At 42.9% G+C, this 19,148-nt stretch overlaps 1 protein-coding gene across 2 annotated transcripts in view; it reads right to left on the bottom strand.

Moving 5' to 3' along the window:
- The window catches only part of ACBD6 (acyl-CoA binding domain containing 6), a 127,749-nt gene that overhangs the window by 45,000 nt on the left and 63,601 nt on the right, over nt 1-19,148 (bottom strand). For both annotated transcript variants that reach the window (XM_036015732.1, XM_028530739.2), the window contains exon 6: nt 16,253-16,342. In XM_036015732.1, the coding sequence (XP_035871625.1) occupies nt 16,253-16,342 (90 nt within the window). The remainder of the gene's footprint in view (nt 1-16,252; nt 16,343-19,148) is intronic.

The raw sequence follows: 19,148 nt of genomic DNA, 5'->3' as shown, positions 1-19,148 counted from the left end.
GTATTTTGCTCTGGCTTTTTGAGACTGTACTTCTGCCACTACGGTGGCAGCACTAAGTTGGCTTTTCCAGGACGGACGCTGCACTGCGGTCTCACTGTTCACCTAGGTCCTCGATAACCATCGACTCTTCCACCGATGGTATTTGTGTGCAATCAATCTCGATGCATGTGCATATGAGTGTGGCCCATAAATATTCTCTAGCACTTGTTTTACAGAAAAATCACCTTTTCTTTGAAAAATCATTTTTCCTGAGTTATCTTATTCCTATCTTTCAGGCATTATTAACCACTCCATAAGCAGTATATCAGTCTGATCATCACAAAAGCAAGCGGGACCATTTCTAGGCCTTACTCTGTTGACTCATTTGTTACTTCGGGTAATTCTTTCACCTTTAATTCATCCTCATAATGTGACATTTAGAAGAACATTTTAGACTCAGCCAACATGAAGCACAGCCAAATATATTTTATAACATGCATACATTTAAATAATAAATCTCAGAAATCATCCATGAACCTCCACTTCAACATTCAAACAAGTTTTAAGGAAGATGACTGATCCATTTCTTCAGTTCAATGAGGAAGAATTGCCTGCCTTTTAAAAAAGTTACAGAATTATAGAGTCAATCCAATTCTGAGCACACAGTCATCTTTAAAGTATGTAAAAGGTTGTAATTCAGCTGCAGGTAGCTAAGATGTTCAGAAACGTTAATGGTGAAGAAGGTGAATTGCTTGGGGATAAAAAAACAGTTCCTTTGTTTTCAGGCTTACGATAATGTAAGATGTCAACAATTTCTGGTTTATTGCAATAGCAGGAGAGAATGTAGCCAGGGGACCATTAAGAAGGAGCAATTTACTATACTGGGACATAACACTTTGACAGTGTCCTATAATTCAGTTAGATGTAAAAATAAGATGACACTGGGTGTTCTGTGAACTCAAAGTAATTTGAACTTGATTCACACTGTACTGTGAGCCAGTTGTTCATTCTTAGATACAAACTTAGCAAAAGGAGTGAGTATTCAATAGGAAAAATGACAGAGAAATATAACTTATTAAAGAAAATTATGAGCTGTGAGAAAAGGAACATGGATTAAAAGTCACGCTGAAGGGGGAAACCTGGTAAACAAAATCACATCTATGCAGGACTACTTCATTATAAATACACTATTAAGGACATGAAGAACTTCCTACTGTATTCCTCACAAAACGTGTCAGATGGCTGTGAATTCTAAAAGCACCGAGTCAGTGTGACAGAGAGTGTGTGTGTGTGGGGGGCGGTGGGGTCCGCCACCAACACTTGGAGTGTGACCTCCGCTTTCCCACTCACTGGCTGTGTCCTCCAGCGGTTCACGGGGCCTCTCTGAGCTTGAGCCTCTTGGCTGTGACATGTGGACAGTGCCACACATCAGAGGATAAGGATGAAATGAGCTAGTATGTGTAAACTTATTCTACGGAATAGGGAAAAGTGATAAAAATATTTCACCTTTAAATACCGATTTCATCGTCTTTATCCATGATTTTTAGACTTCCTGACATTGACATGTGTTTCTCTGTTAACTGCATTTTTTTGAGATGTAGAGATTTCTCTGCGTAAGGGTCTAAATACATTTGTTTTATTAGTCAAGAAATATTTGTAAATGCTAAGTATTTCATTTATTATTAAATAATACTAAAGGCTTGGTATTCAGCAAGGACCAGACTTAATCTCTACCTTCATAATCCATTATAGGAGAACTTTTTCTTAAAACAAAATCTTATTCCGAAGCCTAATCTTGAAACAGGTCAAAGGTGAAGTGGGGAGGGAAACTCCTAGGTACGTCTGTGGGGATTCGCAGACCACTCTGAAAACCACCAAGCTGGCAGACAGGCCTCCCCCAACATCTCCGTTTCCAGGACAAGAGTACAAATGGGTGTCTCCAGAATCCCTCTGCCCCCACCCCCGGTTCCATCCTGCATCATCACAAAGGAGCTCCAATACACGAGTACAGGCACCTTAGCTTCCAGGTCCGAGTTCAGTCCATTTCCCCAGTTCCCACTGCCGTGCCCCGGGCCCCTGGCCAGGCCTAGACGTGCACACAGCAGGAGCACAATCCCCTCTCCAGCCGGGTCCTGGGAGTGACCTGGGCTGTTTGGACTGGTCTCTATGTAAGCCTACTGCATTCCTAGTGACATCTTCTTGAGAGCCGAGGTCCTTCTTCTTTAGTTTTATCTTCCTTGGATAGGGATTTTTCTACCATGCTTTCCTGAACTCAGGGTGGATAGTCTCTGACTACATTAGATCCCAAGTGACCCATTAAAAAATACACCTTTGGTCCCCTAATCTTCCATCAGAGAGTTGTTTTATCATTATTTTATTTTGGTGTGTACATGAACTTACAAAAAATAGGTAAGCTCCAAATGAACAAAGGTTCCAAGCTGCAGAAACACACTGGAAAACGACATCATGCTGGACTGCCTTGTTTTTGTTGCTGTTCAGTTTTTATCCCATGCGCATAAACTTCACTCTGCAATCCAGCTGCACTTGGAAGGGTAAGGGAAACACGGAACCCAAGGAACTGCGGCGAGAGCACGAGGGTTAGAGAACAGTCCCGGCAGGTGGGGATGAAGGGGCGCTCTCCTGGGCTACGGGAGGAATGGCTTGATGGTTAGGATAAAACACGAGTCTAATTTATGAGAGTTGTCCGCAGTCAGCGACGGTGATCTTCTTGCTGGTCCTGCCATTCCCGGACCCGCAGGGCTCCATGGCTACTGCAACATCCACGCCGTCTTTCTCGCTTGCCAGCCGACCCCTCAGTCTCGGCACTGCAGATGAAAAACTGGGAACTGTTCGTATGGGGTCCAGCAGTTGCCACGGACCTGTGTGCTTCACGATGAAATTCTCATCATCAAATTTCTCCCCGTAGAGGGGCTTGCCGCCTGTGCCATTGCGGCGTGTGAAGTCATGAATCTCGGAATAAAACCCCGGAAGCAGGAAACTTTATAACCAAATACTTTCTCCCTAGTGCCCAGATCACGAGTTTTCTGCTGTCTTTGGAACTCTGCCTGCAAAGAGCTCAAAGGAGACGCTGTCCAAGGGCTTGCCCTCCATCGTGATGCCAGACCACACAGTGGGGCTGACCCTGGCTGGGCGCGGATGCCTCTGGGGCAGCGGCATCTGCAAGGCACCTTGTTGTTTGTTCTGCTTAAAAATCTGCTACCAAAGCCTTGATGTTTCCACTTTAGTTTGATAAACTAACTGAAAACTTACCAATCAGGGATCATTTATTATTGGAAAACCTGGATTCGAACCTTGACATTGCAGCAGCTGTGTGACTTTGGATTATTATGTGCAGAAATTCATCTCACAGGATTATTATAAGGAAAAAGAGACCACTATGTAGATACATCCTGCACAATTATTTGAAAAATAACAAGTGCTCAGGCATTAGGATTATATGTAAATTTGTATCCCTCCTTTAAAACTGAAACCGTATCTGGTCATTATAAAGAGCTGCCAGTGATTCACACAGGAATGGGTTAGTTTCCTCTGACTGTCTCTGCCCCAACTCCTGCTAAAGAGGGTGACACTGAAGGGCTGGCCGGTGAAAATCGGGTTTGGAATGACTAACCTGGCACTACAGACTCATGTGAAGACATTTCATAAATTTGAGATTTTCATCTTCCCAACACCCCTCGGCCCCAACTCCCCTACTGAATCATAATTACTTTATAAAATATCTACAGTTAATCCTGGTGATCCATATTCAGGAACTTCTGAGATACCCAAAGTGAGCTCACCCCCTTCATGAGGTGAGAAACACTAGACGACCCAGCTGGCTCACGGAGGCAGGCCTTCGAGAGTCAGCCGTGCAGGCTGAGGACTGATTCGTAGGTGAGAACTACTGGAGCACGGGTGGCAAACACAAGGCCTGCCTCCTTGTGCCAGCCCTTCACCTTGTTTTACCCAGCCCAGCACTTTGTATCTACCCAGCAGCAGCGCCGAGCTCCTTGCCCCTAGAGTTAAGGAGTGGTTACATTTATACAGCCTAAAGTTACATTCGGCCCCCGGTGAAAATGAGTCGGACACTCTTTGGCTAGAGGTTTTTGATAACAGAATCACTTAGATACCGAGGTAGCAGTTAGATTGTGACATTTAAGGAAGACTGATCTGTCATAATTATGCAGGATCAAAAAAGTCACGTTAGTGAGCCGCCACCACAACACTGGACGAAGGACTGGCCGTCTGGACCAGGTCAGTGTCAGTGGACATGCGACACGTACTGCAACGCTCCCCACACCTCACAAGGCCGGTGACTGCGAATCCCAGTGGTCGCTCGCCCATCAGATGGTAGCTGAGGCTCAGCGGCAATACTCTTACTAATGATAGGTGGAATGCAAAGTTTTATACTAATTAAATAACAATAATTATTATTATGGATAAACAATAATATAACACATAAAAGAACAGCTAAGCTTTTGACAACAAAGTAGAAATTAAAAGTGTGAACCCAATGGGACGGAGGGCAACCTTTCCTGGTAACACACCAGCCTAATGGTTTTATTACACAGGGCTCTTTCTGTTGTTATTTTTTTAATGAAAATATGTATATACATAGAAAGGCAGAGACCTTTTACTCATATTTAATCACTGATAACATTTTGCCATGTTTTCTTTCTTTTAACCTTTCTTTATCTTTTTTTGTTGAACTAGGTTAGAGAAATTATAACCATCAAGACATCTTGTCCCTAAATGTATCAGTGAGCACCTAAGAACAAGGAAAATTCCTACACAACCACAATACCGTTACCAGACTTAAAGAAGCTAACACCAACTCCTTGATGCTAGCATAACATGGGCCTCTTTAACTTTTACAGTTATAAACAAATCAAGACAACATGGTCTTGTGTTATGCCCTTCCCCCAAAGCAATTCCATACACTCTTTTTGAATTATTAATGGGAAAGTTAGCTCTCAAGATTAATCAACTTTGCAAATCCTTTGGCTCTTGTTGGCAATCCGATAGAAACTCCTTTGTCACTTTAAAAAAACGTGTCACTAGGGCATGTTCCTCAGGTAACACCAAACAGAAGGCACCGGAGTTTCACACGTACTGCTTCCTTAAGACTTTCAAGAGTTCTTGAAAGTAGCACTTCCTTCCAAGTGTCACGGGTGAGGATTGAACATCAGCAAGAACCATGGCATGCTCAAGACTGCCCTGAACAGAACCAGGACCTCTGGCCACTGTCAGATAATCTGTCACTATAAGCTACTTGTATCCAAGCCAGATATTTATTGCTATTGATCTGCCTGGTCCTAGCAAAAGACTTTTGTTCTCCCAGACCGGGACTTTGACCTCAATTAAGTTATGAATTTCAATCCGATAGACTGCTCCACTTACCCTACTGCTCTCCCTGACTGGATTAATTAGAATTAGCTAGGCCGAGAGTCACCCCAAGCTCCTCATGGATCATGTTATTTTAATAATAAATAAAGGAACAGCAGCAATGTACAAGAAGTATTTTGAAAGATTGCTCATCTAGGAGCATCATTCAGGACCTGCCAATATCAATTTCTCTGACTTTGATGACCTCATTTACTTTTTACTTCTTTTCCTTCACTGGCATTTCCCCTTTTATTTCAGCTCTCTACACATGTTCTTTGCACAGAGGATCAAAGTGCTACCTGTCACTTTCCCACTTTGCTTACTTTAGCGTTTCATTAGAGAGTAACACATCAAAACAATCATTTGCAAAAATCTAACTTAAAACATTTAATAATCACAGAGCATCAAGAAAAAAATACCATCATCTGACAAAAATACCAGTCTTTAGCTAAATGCACTTTTCCTATAGCTGGTTAATGCATTAAAACAGTCAAATCAGAATGTCACTGAGAAGGCGATACGTGAGCTTGCAAAGAGTAAAAATGTGCAAATATATTTATTTTTAATCCATAACCCATTGGGGCAGGTTACACACTGACCAATGAGAATTCTAAATCTTGTTGATATCAACAATAACTGGCAGGATCAGGATTTGCTAAATATACCATTCTAACTTTATGACTTAACCCCATATATAAAAAATTATTTTAAAATATAAAGAATATTATATAAGAACGCCCACATTCTCAGACGTAGCATCTGGTATTTGATACTGAAACTGTAACATTTTTAGAAAGTATTATAAAGAGAATCCTAAAAACTATTTGTATTATCAACTGATGTTTCTGACAAAGTAAAAACCCTTTTACTTCTTTGATTATTAGAACTTTGAGTTTTGAATGGCTCTAGAAACTATTAAGAAAAGAATTAACTAGAATGCCCAGTGAAGTAATAATTTTAATATTAAAAGCAGGGCACAATCAAACTCCACCCTCAAAATACCAAGAATCCAATGTACGTTTGGAAGGCACATTCTAAGTGTAAAAGGATGTGCCATCACATTGTAAACCAGGAAATTATCCTTTAAAAAGGGAAGTGTTCTTGTCAAATAATCTTGTGGGAAGGAAACAGGTATACATGAAAAGAATCCCGGTAAGAACATATAAAACAGCCATATATTTTATAAGCACAGCTGTTGGGTTTAATCCCCACCCCTGACTGTCCCCCACTACCACGTGCACCCTCCCTGGGTTCTGCAGACTGCGTAAAGCTCAGTTCATTTCAGGGAGGAGTCTTATGTTTCCCCTGGAAAGGTTCTAGGCTTAAGTACTAGTAAACGTTTCTTCCTCAGCACCCAAAACACACTAGCGATCCAGGGAGGAAGGAAAACGGGTCCCAGGGCTGGACTCCACAGAATCAGGGATTAAAGAAGGAATCTGAAGGCTAAGGCTATTTTCATAATGATCCACTCGGCAGGAAAAAGAGATCAAATGACAGAATGTATTGTGTTCTGGCAAAGGGCGTCTGTTTTCGCACCTGACTTTCATTAATTGCATGCTCTTAAGTGGAATTAAAGCAATTCTCCTGCAAATCACACAGGTGATTTAACACATTAGCCCAGGCTTTCCAAATGACCCCTTAATTAGGGTCACAGGGACAAAACGTGAGGGAAAACAGGAAAACTCAACATATTTACACCTTTATTTACAGTTGAAATATTTTCAATTATAGACCATGACTTATCATATAGATGGTATGGAACTACATTAAAGAAATCAGAGATCTAAAAATCTCAAACATTATTTGAAGAACTTATAAACAGTAAACAGTTTATGGCAACAAAGATCAAATATTTAAGAATAAATTTAACAAGAAATGTGCAAAACCTGTATGAGGAAAAAACTTTAAATACTGAAATACACAAACATGGACTTGATTAAATGGAGAAATATCTCCTATACTTGGATAGGATGACTCAACAGTATGAATGTCAGTTCTCCCTAATTTATAAATTCACTGCAATCCCCTCCCAAAATACCAATAAGCGATTTTATGGAGTCACACAAATTGATACTGAAGTTCATATAAAACGAACAAACACTCAAGAATAGCCAGGGAAACATTTAAAGAGAAACACTCTGATGGAGAAATAGCAGTTCTAGGCATTAATATCTATGAAGCCTCTTTTGTAAATAACTGTATTATTGCATGAACTGATGAAGAGACCATTTGAATAGACTATGAAGTCCAGAATTAGATCTAAATGTAAGACAAAGCGGCACTTCGAATCACTGGGGAATGGACTTCTAAATAATTAATGCTGGACAACTGGGAAGCCATTCGGAAAAAAACAAAGTTAGGTGCATCTCTCACAACCATATATTTAGATGTATGTGATACAAACCATACAAATGTGCAATAACAAACCATACAAACACTAGAAGAAAACACGGGTAAATTCCTCTTTAACCTTGGTGTAAGAGAAAGCTTTTTAAAACCAAGACTTAAAATCCAGAGGCGATAAACAGACAGATATGACTACATAAAAAATTTTATATGACCAAAGATACCATAAACAAAGTAAAAAAAAGCTGGAAAACTAGGGGAAAATACGTGCAGCAAATACCACAGAAGGCGGCTAATATCTTTACTATATAAACAACTCTTAAAAATCGAGCTATGATAGGCCAAAAACCTGATAGAAAAATGTGAACAGACTATACCAAAAAGGGACATAAAAATGACCTTCAAAGCTACGAAAACAAGTAACAACTCACCCACGCCAACTGCAACACACTGAGGTCCCACTTCCCCACCAGCTCGGCAAAGAGCTGAGAATGTGACAGCGCGGCACGCTGACGGGACTCGCAGAGAGGGCTCTCGAACACTGTTACTGGAAAGGCGTTTGGTGCGACCCTTCCAGAGGGAAATCTGTCAACACCTGAAAAAACTACACAGGCACCTACCCTTCTGACTCAGCAATGCTACTTTCAGGAACCTGTGCCAGAGGTACAGTGTCACCTTGTGTGGGAATATCTTTCCTCGTTTCAGGCTCCATAATACTCTCTGGTCTCTCCTTCAAGTGTGTATGTCACGTGGCACCTGGCCAACCCACTACCGTACTGTCCTCCCCAGGGAGGGAGCAGGGTTCCTTCCACTGTGACACGAGAGGGGGCGGGTAGGCAAACCGCCCTGCTGGCGTGGACGACCAGCGCCCACTTCTGAAGCTGATCCGGTTCCACCCCTTCTCTGTGTGAGCGCAGCACCGCTCCCCCCAGGGCTCGACCGTGTTGTGTCTTCCTCGGTGACTCTGACACCACGGTGCAAGGGGCAGGAGCGTCCGTCCTTCTCTTTCTGGTGGCTGGCACAGTGATGGCCTTTGCTATGCTGCACGTGACTGGAGTCCTCCCCAGGACCTGTACTTGGTGCCTGGCACCCTATGCCCGTGGGATGATAACCGATGCCCAGAACTCTACTCAAAGGTTGGGTCCAGACAGAAAGCAACCTTTCCTTGAAGAGGTTTCTTTGGTCACACACACACACACACACGATTATGGAATAATGGTCATTCCTCTAATGGTATTTGCTTTTACTAATATTAAATTTATTCCTCACTTCCGTTTTGTGCCTTTCTTCATATACAATGACTTTTTTCCAATGTGCAATTATAGTCATCTTTCTGAAATATTTTAAATGGCAATTAAAGACAGCATAACTCCGAACGTAACTAAAGTGACAACATTAACAACTAAAGACTTAACTGAAACACGGGCAGTGACATCACCTGGGTAACAGCGATGTAAGACATCTCAATTTGAAGAAGCTGAGGTGTAAAAGAAATCACCTTATAACTGACTTAATGTGACATAAAATTAGTTTAATGTCACTCCAGCAGGAATTCCATGGCCTCAAGGAATGGTTACTGAAAGAGGTAAGATAAATCTAAACTAAAAATGCCCCTCTTGAGAGAAAAATTGTTGAAAAACAAGAAAAACTGGAAGAATACATTAAGTGACTACACGACCATGTTGAAAACATGACATTTCATTCAAGTCTTGTTTTATTTAAGTAATTTGTGTGTAATTGTATAGCCTAGTCCAAAATTATATATCCGTGTGTGTTTATGTATCAAGTGATTTCTGGAGCTACCCCTAAGGGCAATGATTTATATTCCCCAAATCTTCAAGGAAGAGGACACTCTGAAAGATGTATCTTTTCCTTCTCTCTGAGTTTACCTTACAGCCTCTCCTATTTTCTCACATATAACATGTATTCCACTGTTGGCCTCAGTTAGATAAGCTATAAAAAACAATAAAAACCTTTCTGAAAAACACTGAGTGACACGAGAAAGTGGTCACTACTTAAGCGAAAAAGAAGCACGCGAACCACACGCGTGACCGGCACCTGGCTCGGGCAGGGCGGAAGGAGACGGCCAGACTACCTTTCCCGCCGCCACCTGGCTGGGTAAACTGGAAAAGAGACGACACATAAGGACACCCGAGAGTGCTGGAAGCCGAAAGGACAAGTGTCCTAAGCCACAAAGCCGTTCTGCGGACAGCGGCCCCTCCTGCAGCTTCCGCAGCGGGACACTGGCTGACCCTGCGCCCGGGCTGGGGCTCCAGCGTGGCGCGACCGGGTGACGGCGGCGCTGGGGGAAATACAATCAGCAGAACTTCGGAAGGCTGGGGGGGGCGGCTCAACGAGGCAAAAACTCCAGAAGTCCCAAACGCAAAGTACTGCTCTCCTGCATGATTTATTTTAGGATTTTGGGGGCAGTGTGGGAGGCCAGAGTCTCTAAAAACAAACACAAGACTGTTCTGTTGTTTTGCTGTGTCCGAAAGACACCGTCCTCCTTGAGGAAGAGGGCCTGCCCCCAGCACCAATCCCAGGCTGAACACACCCCTGGGTGCGAGGCAGGAGGCTGGAGAACAACGCTCAAGGCAGAAACGTGGGACTGCGTCTTCCCCAGTCTTCCCGGCCTGGGAGGCAGAGACCCGCAGGCTCAGGAGCAGCAGCCCTAACGAAGCTCCCAGAAGATACGTAGTAGGGCAGCAGAGGCAGGCCGGCTCCGACTACAGCTCCAGCCCGGCCCCAGCCAGCTCAAGGCCTCACTGGCCTAAGGCACCAGCCCCCTCAACCCGTATATCTGACAGAGAACATGGGGTACCCTCTTTTGGGGAAAGCAACACTGACTTCGGTTTATGGTCCTTCATACACATGTGCAGTATGCCATAACTGCTGTGAAACACAGCGCTTCCTCTTCCTTTCTGGCACAGTAAGTCCTGCACCCATCAGACGATGCCGGGGAGGTGGTGCCTCTGCGGGGTGGGAGGGCAGTGGAGAGGAGCACCCTGATGGGCCAGAGCACAGTGGCAGAGCCTCACTGGGAGGAGGAGGAGGACACCCCCTGCAGTGGCAGCAGCCCAGCGCGAGGCGTCAGAGTTCACGCGGGATGAGGGGGATGTCCACACAGGAAGACGGCCCAGTACGAGTGTCAGAGACCACGAGGGGTGAAGGAGACAGCCCCACAGAGGGCTGGCGTCGTGCTGAGTGCTGAAGCCTACGCTGAGTGAGGAAGGCACTCGCATGGCAAAGCGACCCGACTCCAGGAGGCAGGGACCGAGGGGAGCCAGGAGGGCACCCTCCAGAAAAGTGGTCGGGTGGACTGTTAGAGCTTCGGTACGCTGAGGGCATCTGTGCGGGAGAGGGGGGATGGCAGCAGGAGAGACGGGTATCCCCGGGGAGACTGACTAAGTACGTCAGCACGACAGCACACCGGGAGCCAGGCCCCTCACTGTCATCAGAAAGGGAGTCACAGAGGCGGAAGGAGAAAACCGGATGAAGCAATCCTGTGGTACTGCACTGGGCCAAAGAGCAAGTGTTAATTTGAAAATACTGAAACTCTCCGGAGTAGGTTCTTCTATCATAATAGAGTCAAACTAAAAATGAAAATAGAAAGAAAACCGCTGGCAATTAAACAACACACATCTGGGTAACCTACGATTCAAAGAAAAAAATCACAGTAAAAATTACAAATGTATTTTGACTAGAGGATAATAGATCAAAATCTGCTGAATGCATTTAAAGCAGCGCATAAAGAGGAATTTATACCTCTGAGTACACCTGTTAGAAAAGAATAGTTGGAAATCAATGATCTAAGCTTCCATCTCAAGAAGCCAGAAAAAGAACAGCAAGTTAAACCCAAAGAAAGCAGGGGGAAATAATACAGAGCAGAAACCATGGCAGACGCCGAAGCACCATGGAGACAGCCGACAAACTAAAAGTCCATCCCTTTGGAAAGACTAATAAAGCTGACAAACCCTTAGCAAGAACAATCAGTAAAAATAAATTAACAATATCAGAAACTGAAAAATGAGATATCACCACACACCCTAAGAGACACTAAAAAAATACCAAGATAATATTAGGAATAACTGTAAGTCAGTATTTTACAACTTAAGATGAAATGGACAAATCTTTGAAAAACTCAACTTATTAAAACTGGCAAAAGAAAAACATTTAAAAAAGTGAACAGTCTTGTATCTGTTGAAGAAACTGAGTGTGTACTTTAAAGCCTTCCCAGGTCAGATGACCTCACTGGTGAAGTCCCCCATGGACAATACTAACTTGTCTATAGCATTTGGTACTGAATGTCTCTGCACAGGTTTTACAATGGCTGACCCAGGTGTCACTGTGTGTGTGCGTGGAACTTGGTGCTGTTTACTGGCATCGCCACTTTACCTCCTGCCGACGGCAGCAGGCAGTGCTTCCCTTCCCCCACTGGGGCGGTGCCAGAAGAGAAGGATTAAAAGAAAAATGCCAAAAGCGCGGATTCAGGCGGTCCTCTCATTTGTCCCACTGCTAAGACCATCACCCAGGCACACCCCCAACCTCCTCCCTTGCACTCACACCTGCCAGCTGTCTGTCATGAAATGTTGTCTCTTTTGCTCCCAAAGAACTTTCTTTCCGTGGGTCTTCCCCACCCAATAACAACAACAAAAAGGGCTCAGGGTCTGAATAGACATCCTCCAAAGAACATGTGACAATGGCCAACAAGCACATAGAAGATGCTCAGTGTCACTATCCACAGGGGAAATGGACATCAAAACCCCCACGAGATGCCAGGAGCTGCACTGTGGCACAGCGGTCATCCAAGGCAAACGACAGTGCTGACATGGGTGTGGGGGAACGGGACTCTCATACACGACGGCTGCGGGGATGTAAGAGGGACACCGGTCTCTTCGAAAACCACAAACAGGTCCTCAAAAGTTTAAACGCACAGTTACCATATGACCCAGCTACTCTGCTCCTGAGAAAGACTGAACAGAAATGAAAATAAGTGTATATGCCCATGTTCAGGAATGTTCTCAGGCGCCTTATTCATAATAGCCAAAACTAAAGGGAAAATACCCCTAAAAACTACATGCCTATCAACAGCAGAATGGGTAAGTGGTGGTATATGCTTGAATGGAATGTGAAATGTTACACAGCAGTAACACTAAAGGAACAAATGGTATTCGTAACCACATGCACGACTGCCACAGAAGCTGTACTGAGCTACGACGCCCGATCTCAAAGAATATATGTTATGTGACTCCACATACTCAAATTTCAGGAGGAGGGAGAACTAACCAATCGATGTGAGAGAAGTCAGAACGACAGGCGCCTCAGAGTGGGAGTGGGAGGACGGACGGTGACAGAAGTAGGTCAGGAAGGACCATCTGGGGGTTCTGCAAATATTCTAATTGGACGGGCAACAGGTGCATATATACAATGATGCCCACATATATGTTACTTTGGTTAAAGCGGTGGCAAGTAAAATGAAAAAGTACAGGTATATAAAATGCATTAAGTTGTATCCTTAAGATTTTTGTACTACACATGCCTCAATGAATGTGTTTTATATCTCCATTATTTTAAATAATGGAGGAAACTACTCTATGTACCGCATTGCACCAAATATCTTTAAAATGTTATATAGGTGTGAGCTGGGAAAATAAAGATGAGAATGAAATGTACTCAGGTTTCACAGTGGAAAGGTCGAGAGGGTGGGCTTTGGAGGCAGAATGGCAGGTTCCAATCTCCATTTCATCACTTAACAGCTCTATGACTTCTCAAAGCTCCGGCTCCTCCATCAGCAGAACACAGAAAATAGCATACCTGCCTCGGGTGGATGTGATGACTAAAAGAAACGATACCCATAAAGTGCTTGGTACGCTGTAAATACTAAAGCACTGTTTTATATCTGCCCCCGCCCCATGTAACAGAATTACAGATGGTTTTGTTTATTGCTGTACACCTTACTCATGATTTGTTCATTTTTTCTTGGATGATCGAGAACTCAATTCCACTCTACGGACCTGGGAAGCTACCCTGCAGGCAGCCACTGGAGTCTCCTGAGCTGGTCGCTGACCCAGGCCACAGCAGTCTCTGCAGGCGCGACGGGCTTGGCGGACTTGGGGAGGAAGAGACCTGCCTGGGAGCAGCGGGGCAGCCTTGGGGTGGGGGCCCACGGTCTTCATTTTAAGCCCCACAACAGCCAGGTAAAATCTAGGACTGTCGTGGCCCCCATTCTGTTGTTTTTTAGCACTTAAAAATGGTATCTGAATTTGGTGACACCCAGGGCACAGTGCAGACGCCTAACATGACCAATTCTACCTTTCCCTCCACCCCGCTATTTCCTTAATGCTACTTGACAATAAATCCGAGAAAACCTAGCAATAAATCTTCAGCATTCAAATACTTTTTAATGTGCTTTGGGAATAGCTTCAGCCTTTCTCCAGGGCTTGAAAGATCAAAGTTACTCACGGGGTCTGGGGGGTGTATGCGTGTGTATTTAACCCATACCCTAACCTGAAATGCGGTTAAGAGCCCAGCTTCCAGAGTTGAACTAAAAATCAATACCAGGCAGTGGGAAAGACAAAACTGGGTCCGTAATACTGCCAGATAACAAATGAAATCTATAAAGGATCTTTCTGAGAAATAAAATTAAAAGTTCCAATCCCATCAGAGCCCCGGCACGTAGAAACTGCAGGGCAGTAACAGTATGGAAGGTACACTGAAGGGTAAAAATGACAGAAAACACAGCAGACTGTGACATATCTCTGATTACTACTCAGTTGCAGGCTAATGGTAAAAATGGGTCTTCAGATAGTTGATAACATCAGCCTGTCTCAGCTGGGTTAGCAACCGAGATCTGTGGCCACACAAATACTTCTAGTAAAATTGATTTTCTCTTTTGGCAACCAATAGGCCAGTCAATAATAATTCTGTTTAAGAAAGACTGAGTCATGAGAGAGATGAACCTTTACTTGCATTTATTATGTTTGTATTGTCTATGTTTTAAAAGAGTTTTCAATAGTAAAACCAAGGAAGAAATTACAAGGGGAAAGCTATTCTGAGAGCTAATTTCCAAAAGCCCTCAGACTCGAGAGCATGTTAGCACCCAAACCGACAAAGCCCGAGTCCCCAGCAGAAACTGGCCCATGCGAGTCAGGACTGTCGGTAACAAAGGAAAATCCGGGGTGGCTCAGCATAAAGTGGTCATGTGACTACGAAGAGGACAAGGAAAACACTGGCCAGGAATGTAGTCCTAACTGACCCATCCCGAAAACCTGCATGGAACTCTCACTTTGCATTAAAGCTGACATTCAGTGAAGAGTGTCTTATACAGACAGCCACATGAGGCAGTTTTTGGATTGTCTGCCTTATATTGCCCAACAAACAGAATACAGGAAACCCACAGGCAAAAACCTCAGGCTATGCCTAACTTGGGGACATTTCCCTCCAAAACACTCTGAAGAAAACCAAAACACTAAGTCAAAAAGATACATGTACCCCTATGCTCATTGTAGTGCTATTTACAATAGCTAAAATATGGAAGCAACCCAAGTGCCCGTCAACAAATGACTGAATAAACATGACTCAGCCATAAGAATAAGGCCATTTGCAACAATATGGATGGACCTAGAGGGTACTGTGCTAGGTGAAGTAAGTCGGAGGAAAACAAATACCATATAATTTCACTTATAAGTGGAATCTACAGAACAAAATAAACAAAAAAATGAAATAGAAAACAGTTCATAGATGCAGCGAACAAACTGAAGGCTGCCCGATGGGAGGGAGGTGGGGATGATGGGTACAAAGGTGAAGGGAGTAGGTACAAATGGCAGTTACAAAATGGGAATACAAAATACAACCTAAGGAAATAGTCAATAATATTGCAATAACTATGTGTGGTGCTACTTTGCAAATTACATAATCACTTCATAAATTATATAATTGTCTAATCACTATGCTATATACCTGAAACAAATATAAAATAATACTGAATGTCAACTGTAATTTAAAAACAAAATAATTTTAAAATACTACTTAGCAATCCAAATGAAAGAAAAGACACAAGGGTACTGGTAGTTTGTTTCCTTTTTTTTTTTTTTAAATCAGTGATGGCGGCGGAGGTTGGGGGAAACAGGGGTGTGAAAGATGATTTCGGAGTTCACACAGAAACATAAATAAACAAAAACAGCAGGAACAGTTCCAATCCAGTAGGGAAGGAATCTACCCTACAAGATAATGCAGCGTATCTCGAAGCTACGGTGCTTAGAAAGGCACAGCAGAAGCCCACGAACAGAGAGGCACAGCAGCGGTGCAGAAGAAGAGCCCAGGAGTACCCCAAAGGGAGACAGGCAGTGACTGCCCGGTGGGCACGAGGTGTCCTCTGGGGGGATGCACGTGTTGTGGGGCAAGACAGTCGTGATGGCTGTGCAACACCATTAGAATGAGCAGTGCCACTGACGTGTACACTTTACAACAGTTAGTGGTGAATTTTATGTTACGTGCATTTGACCTCAATTTTTCAAACAAGCTCCCTCTTCATCACTCTTACCTGGGAGTTAATATCAGCTCTATGTTGCAGCAAGACTGTAACTAGTTCCTTATGTCCCCGGTCACATGCCCAATGGAGCAGAGCTCTGCCCTAAAACACAGAGAGAGAGAAACACATTTGTTATTACGGTTGGGGGGCATATACAAGACATGATGTTTTAAGAAAGACAAAGTAACATGTAAAACTGGGTTAACTGTTCTGAGAATGACTGATAGAAAATGCTCCGTGGGAAAAGCAGCGAGCTTTCTGGAACGGATTGGAAACCCTGAGCTCCACTTGTGGATCCGCTGAGTTCTAGCCCAGTGACCTCCGTCAGCCTGATTGGTTTCCTCCCCCCGCAGAGTGGAAGTCCGACGGGCAACACCAACAACAGTACCGACAACATCTGTCCAGTGAGCGAGCTGCAGGACAGCTCTTTGTGCAAACTACTATTTTGTGAATGTAAATGACAGTTTTCTTAAATTTCATGTTCGCCACTTCTGGTGAAAGAATGTGATGGATTAAAAAATGAGTCCTTAAACATGGGTAGAAAAAAATCTGAATTTACTCAAGTTTATTCCTTAACATGTAAGAAAATGTAATCAATTTGAAAGTAAGCATTTTCCTTTAATATCCCAAACTTACACCTTTAAATATCTCAAAAACACTAGTATAGTCTACTTGGTGTCTGCCTTCAAATGCCGACTATGACAGCCGCTTGTAAAAGAGAACAGATGAGTAACGGTCAGGAGAGAAAGTACTAAATATGAAACATCACTTTCGCTTGTCTACCAAAGGATCTGAGTTACTGCCAATGTGATCATTCTGCTCTGCGCCGTCAAAAAGTCTTGGTTCAGGTCGTGAAGGAAGCCCACTTGGGCCACCGGACAGACAACCCCCAGAACCGAAAACTTCTCTTCAGAAAGGAGTGAAGTCTGGCTTAACGCTGCTTTCTGAGGGTGGCAGTGACGTTGTTATTTTTAAGAACTGGAATGTTTTTCCACATTAAGTTGAAGTCCCTGCTTTATGTCATTTTAGAAGAGATTTAAGTAGGACGAAGCAGGACAAAGGTAGTTTTAGAGGAAAAAGCACTGTCCAAGAAAGCTTTTCTAAACCCACTTACACTCTTTATCTTCCAGATTCTTTTCAAGCACCTGTTAGTTCAACTAATTAGACCAGGGCCTACTCTTGAAAAAATAAACAAACAAAAAGACAAAGACAACTTCTTCCCTACTAATTGTTCTTTTCTTTCACTTGCTCAACTTATTTTTATTTATTTGTGAATATTTTTTTCAATAGGCTTACACACAATCCAAACAGGAAGGGGAACAGAAAATTAAAACGAGCAAGTCATTCAACATTTGCTGTGATAACAAAACTACTTTGGTCCGAGCCCACTAAGGATTCTTTTTAAATGGATGCAATTCTAAAAGCCAAGTAACACGCGTGCTGCCAAGTCTCCTGGGTTAAAATTTCTGTAAGTCCAAAGTCCTGCTGTTTCCAGGGCACTGATTTCAACACTCTTCGTATGAATAATCAGATATTGTAATAAGTCTCTCAGAACGAATATCAATACATAAAATATTCTGTAGTTCAGTGTAACTATTTCACAGCTTTTACATTCAAATAATCAAATAAAACTTCAAAGTCTCTATCATTCTGAGTTTGAACTTTAAGTGTACATTTTATGGCTGTAAAGTTAAACTATTAACAAGAATTACTACACAGTTAAAATGATGTGTGATATACTTCCACAGGGCACCTACCAGAACTACCTAGCAGTTAAGTAAGAAAACATAATATTAATTTATCTAGTACTTTTACCACAAGATGTATAGATAATTCTGCTCCACGAGGTTCTTGATTTCTCCTTAGAATTAACCCAATAGGGTTACATCGATTAATACTAAATTATAAATCCTCAGCTGTTTCGATGGGAAAGCAGACCAGCAACACATTTTACTGTTAATGGGAGTTATATTTTACATTTCCCATATCTGGTGCCAAAAACTTACTTTATGGGAAACACCTATGACTGGACCTCAGGGGTGACTCTCACTCAGGACGTGTTTTCCAGAAGGGTGGTGCCCACGCGGCAATGCTTTAGGGAGGGTGAGGTGCCCCTAGACACTCACACTGCGCTTCCTTACATGCTGCTTGACCCGCGACGTAATTAATTTTTGTAACGCATTATTTTAATGGTACACTAATTAACCTTGAATTAGAATGAATTCTCCGACAATGACTTTCTGTAGACGTGCTGAAGGTATCTACATTAAGACTGCCTAATGATTAATATTTTTTATGCAGTATTAAAGAAGCTCAAAAATAATAGGATTAAACATACTTGTAAATAAGCACAGATAAAATAAAAATAAATCAGGCTCTGGAATTTTTGTCTTCAAAATGATTTTCCCCCACATTTTTGTATTGTTGTTCAGGTACAGTGTTCTCCATTTGCCCCCGCCCCTGCCGCCCCCACTCCCCCACGCTGATCCCGCCCCCTTTTGGTTTCGCCAAGTGACCTTTCTACAGGAGCGGAGGCCAGCACAGCCAGGTGTCTGCATGTGGGATGACACCTCACTTCCTCCGATCATAAAGTCCCCATAAACATGCTCTAATTTAAGATTGTCGGTTCAAGCAATGGCACAGCCAACGCTCTGCAGAGGTACTATCCTCGCAGCCATTTAAGACCAAATCAGGAACTGATGAATACCTGTGGTTTCGCTCCTGTTTCTCAAGAAAAACCATGAATTAGGTGCACTTTAAAGCTGTACCTGCTTAAAGACTTTATCCAAATTTATGAAGTATTTCACCTATTTTTATATATAATTAACTTCTGTGAATGATATAATCTCATGTTTAAATTTATTTTTTACCGCTACCACAGATGCTGACAATTCTTTGTATCTTGCTT

Source organism: Phyllostomus discolor, chromosome 14, assembly GCF_004126475.2.
Source record: "Phyllostomus discolor isolate MPI-MPIP mPhyDis1 chromosome 14, mPhyDis1.pri.v3, whole genome shotgun sequence".
Taxonomy (NCBI): Eukaryota; Metazoa; Chordata; class Mammalia; order Chiroptera; family Phyllostomidae; genus Phyllostomus; species Phyllostomus discolor.
The sequence above is the reverse complement of the archived record's forward strand: the minus strand, read 5'-3'. Positions and strand labels throughout refer to the sequence as shown.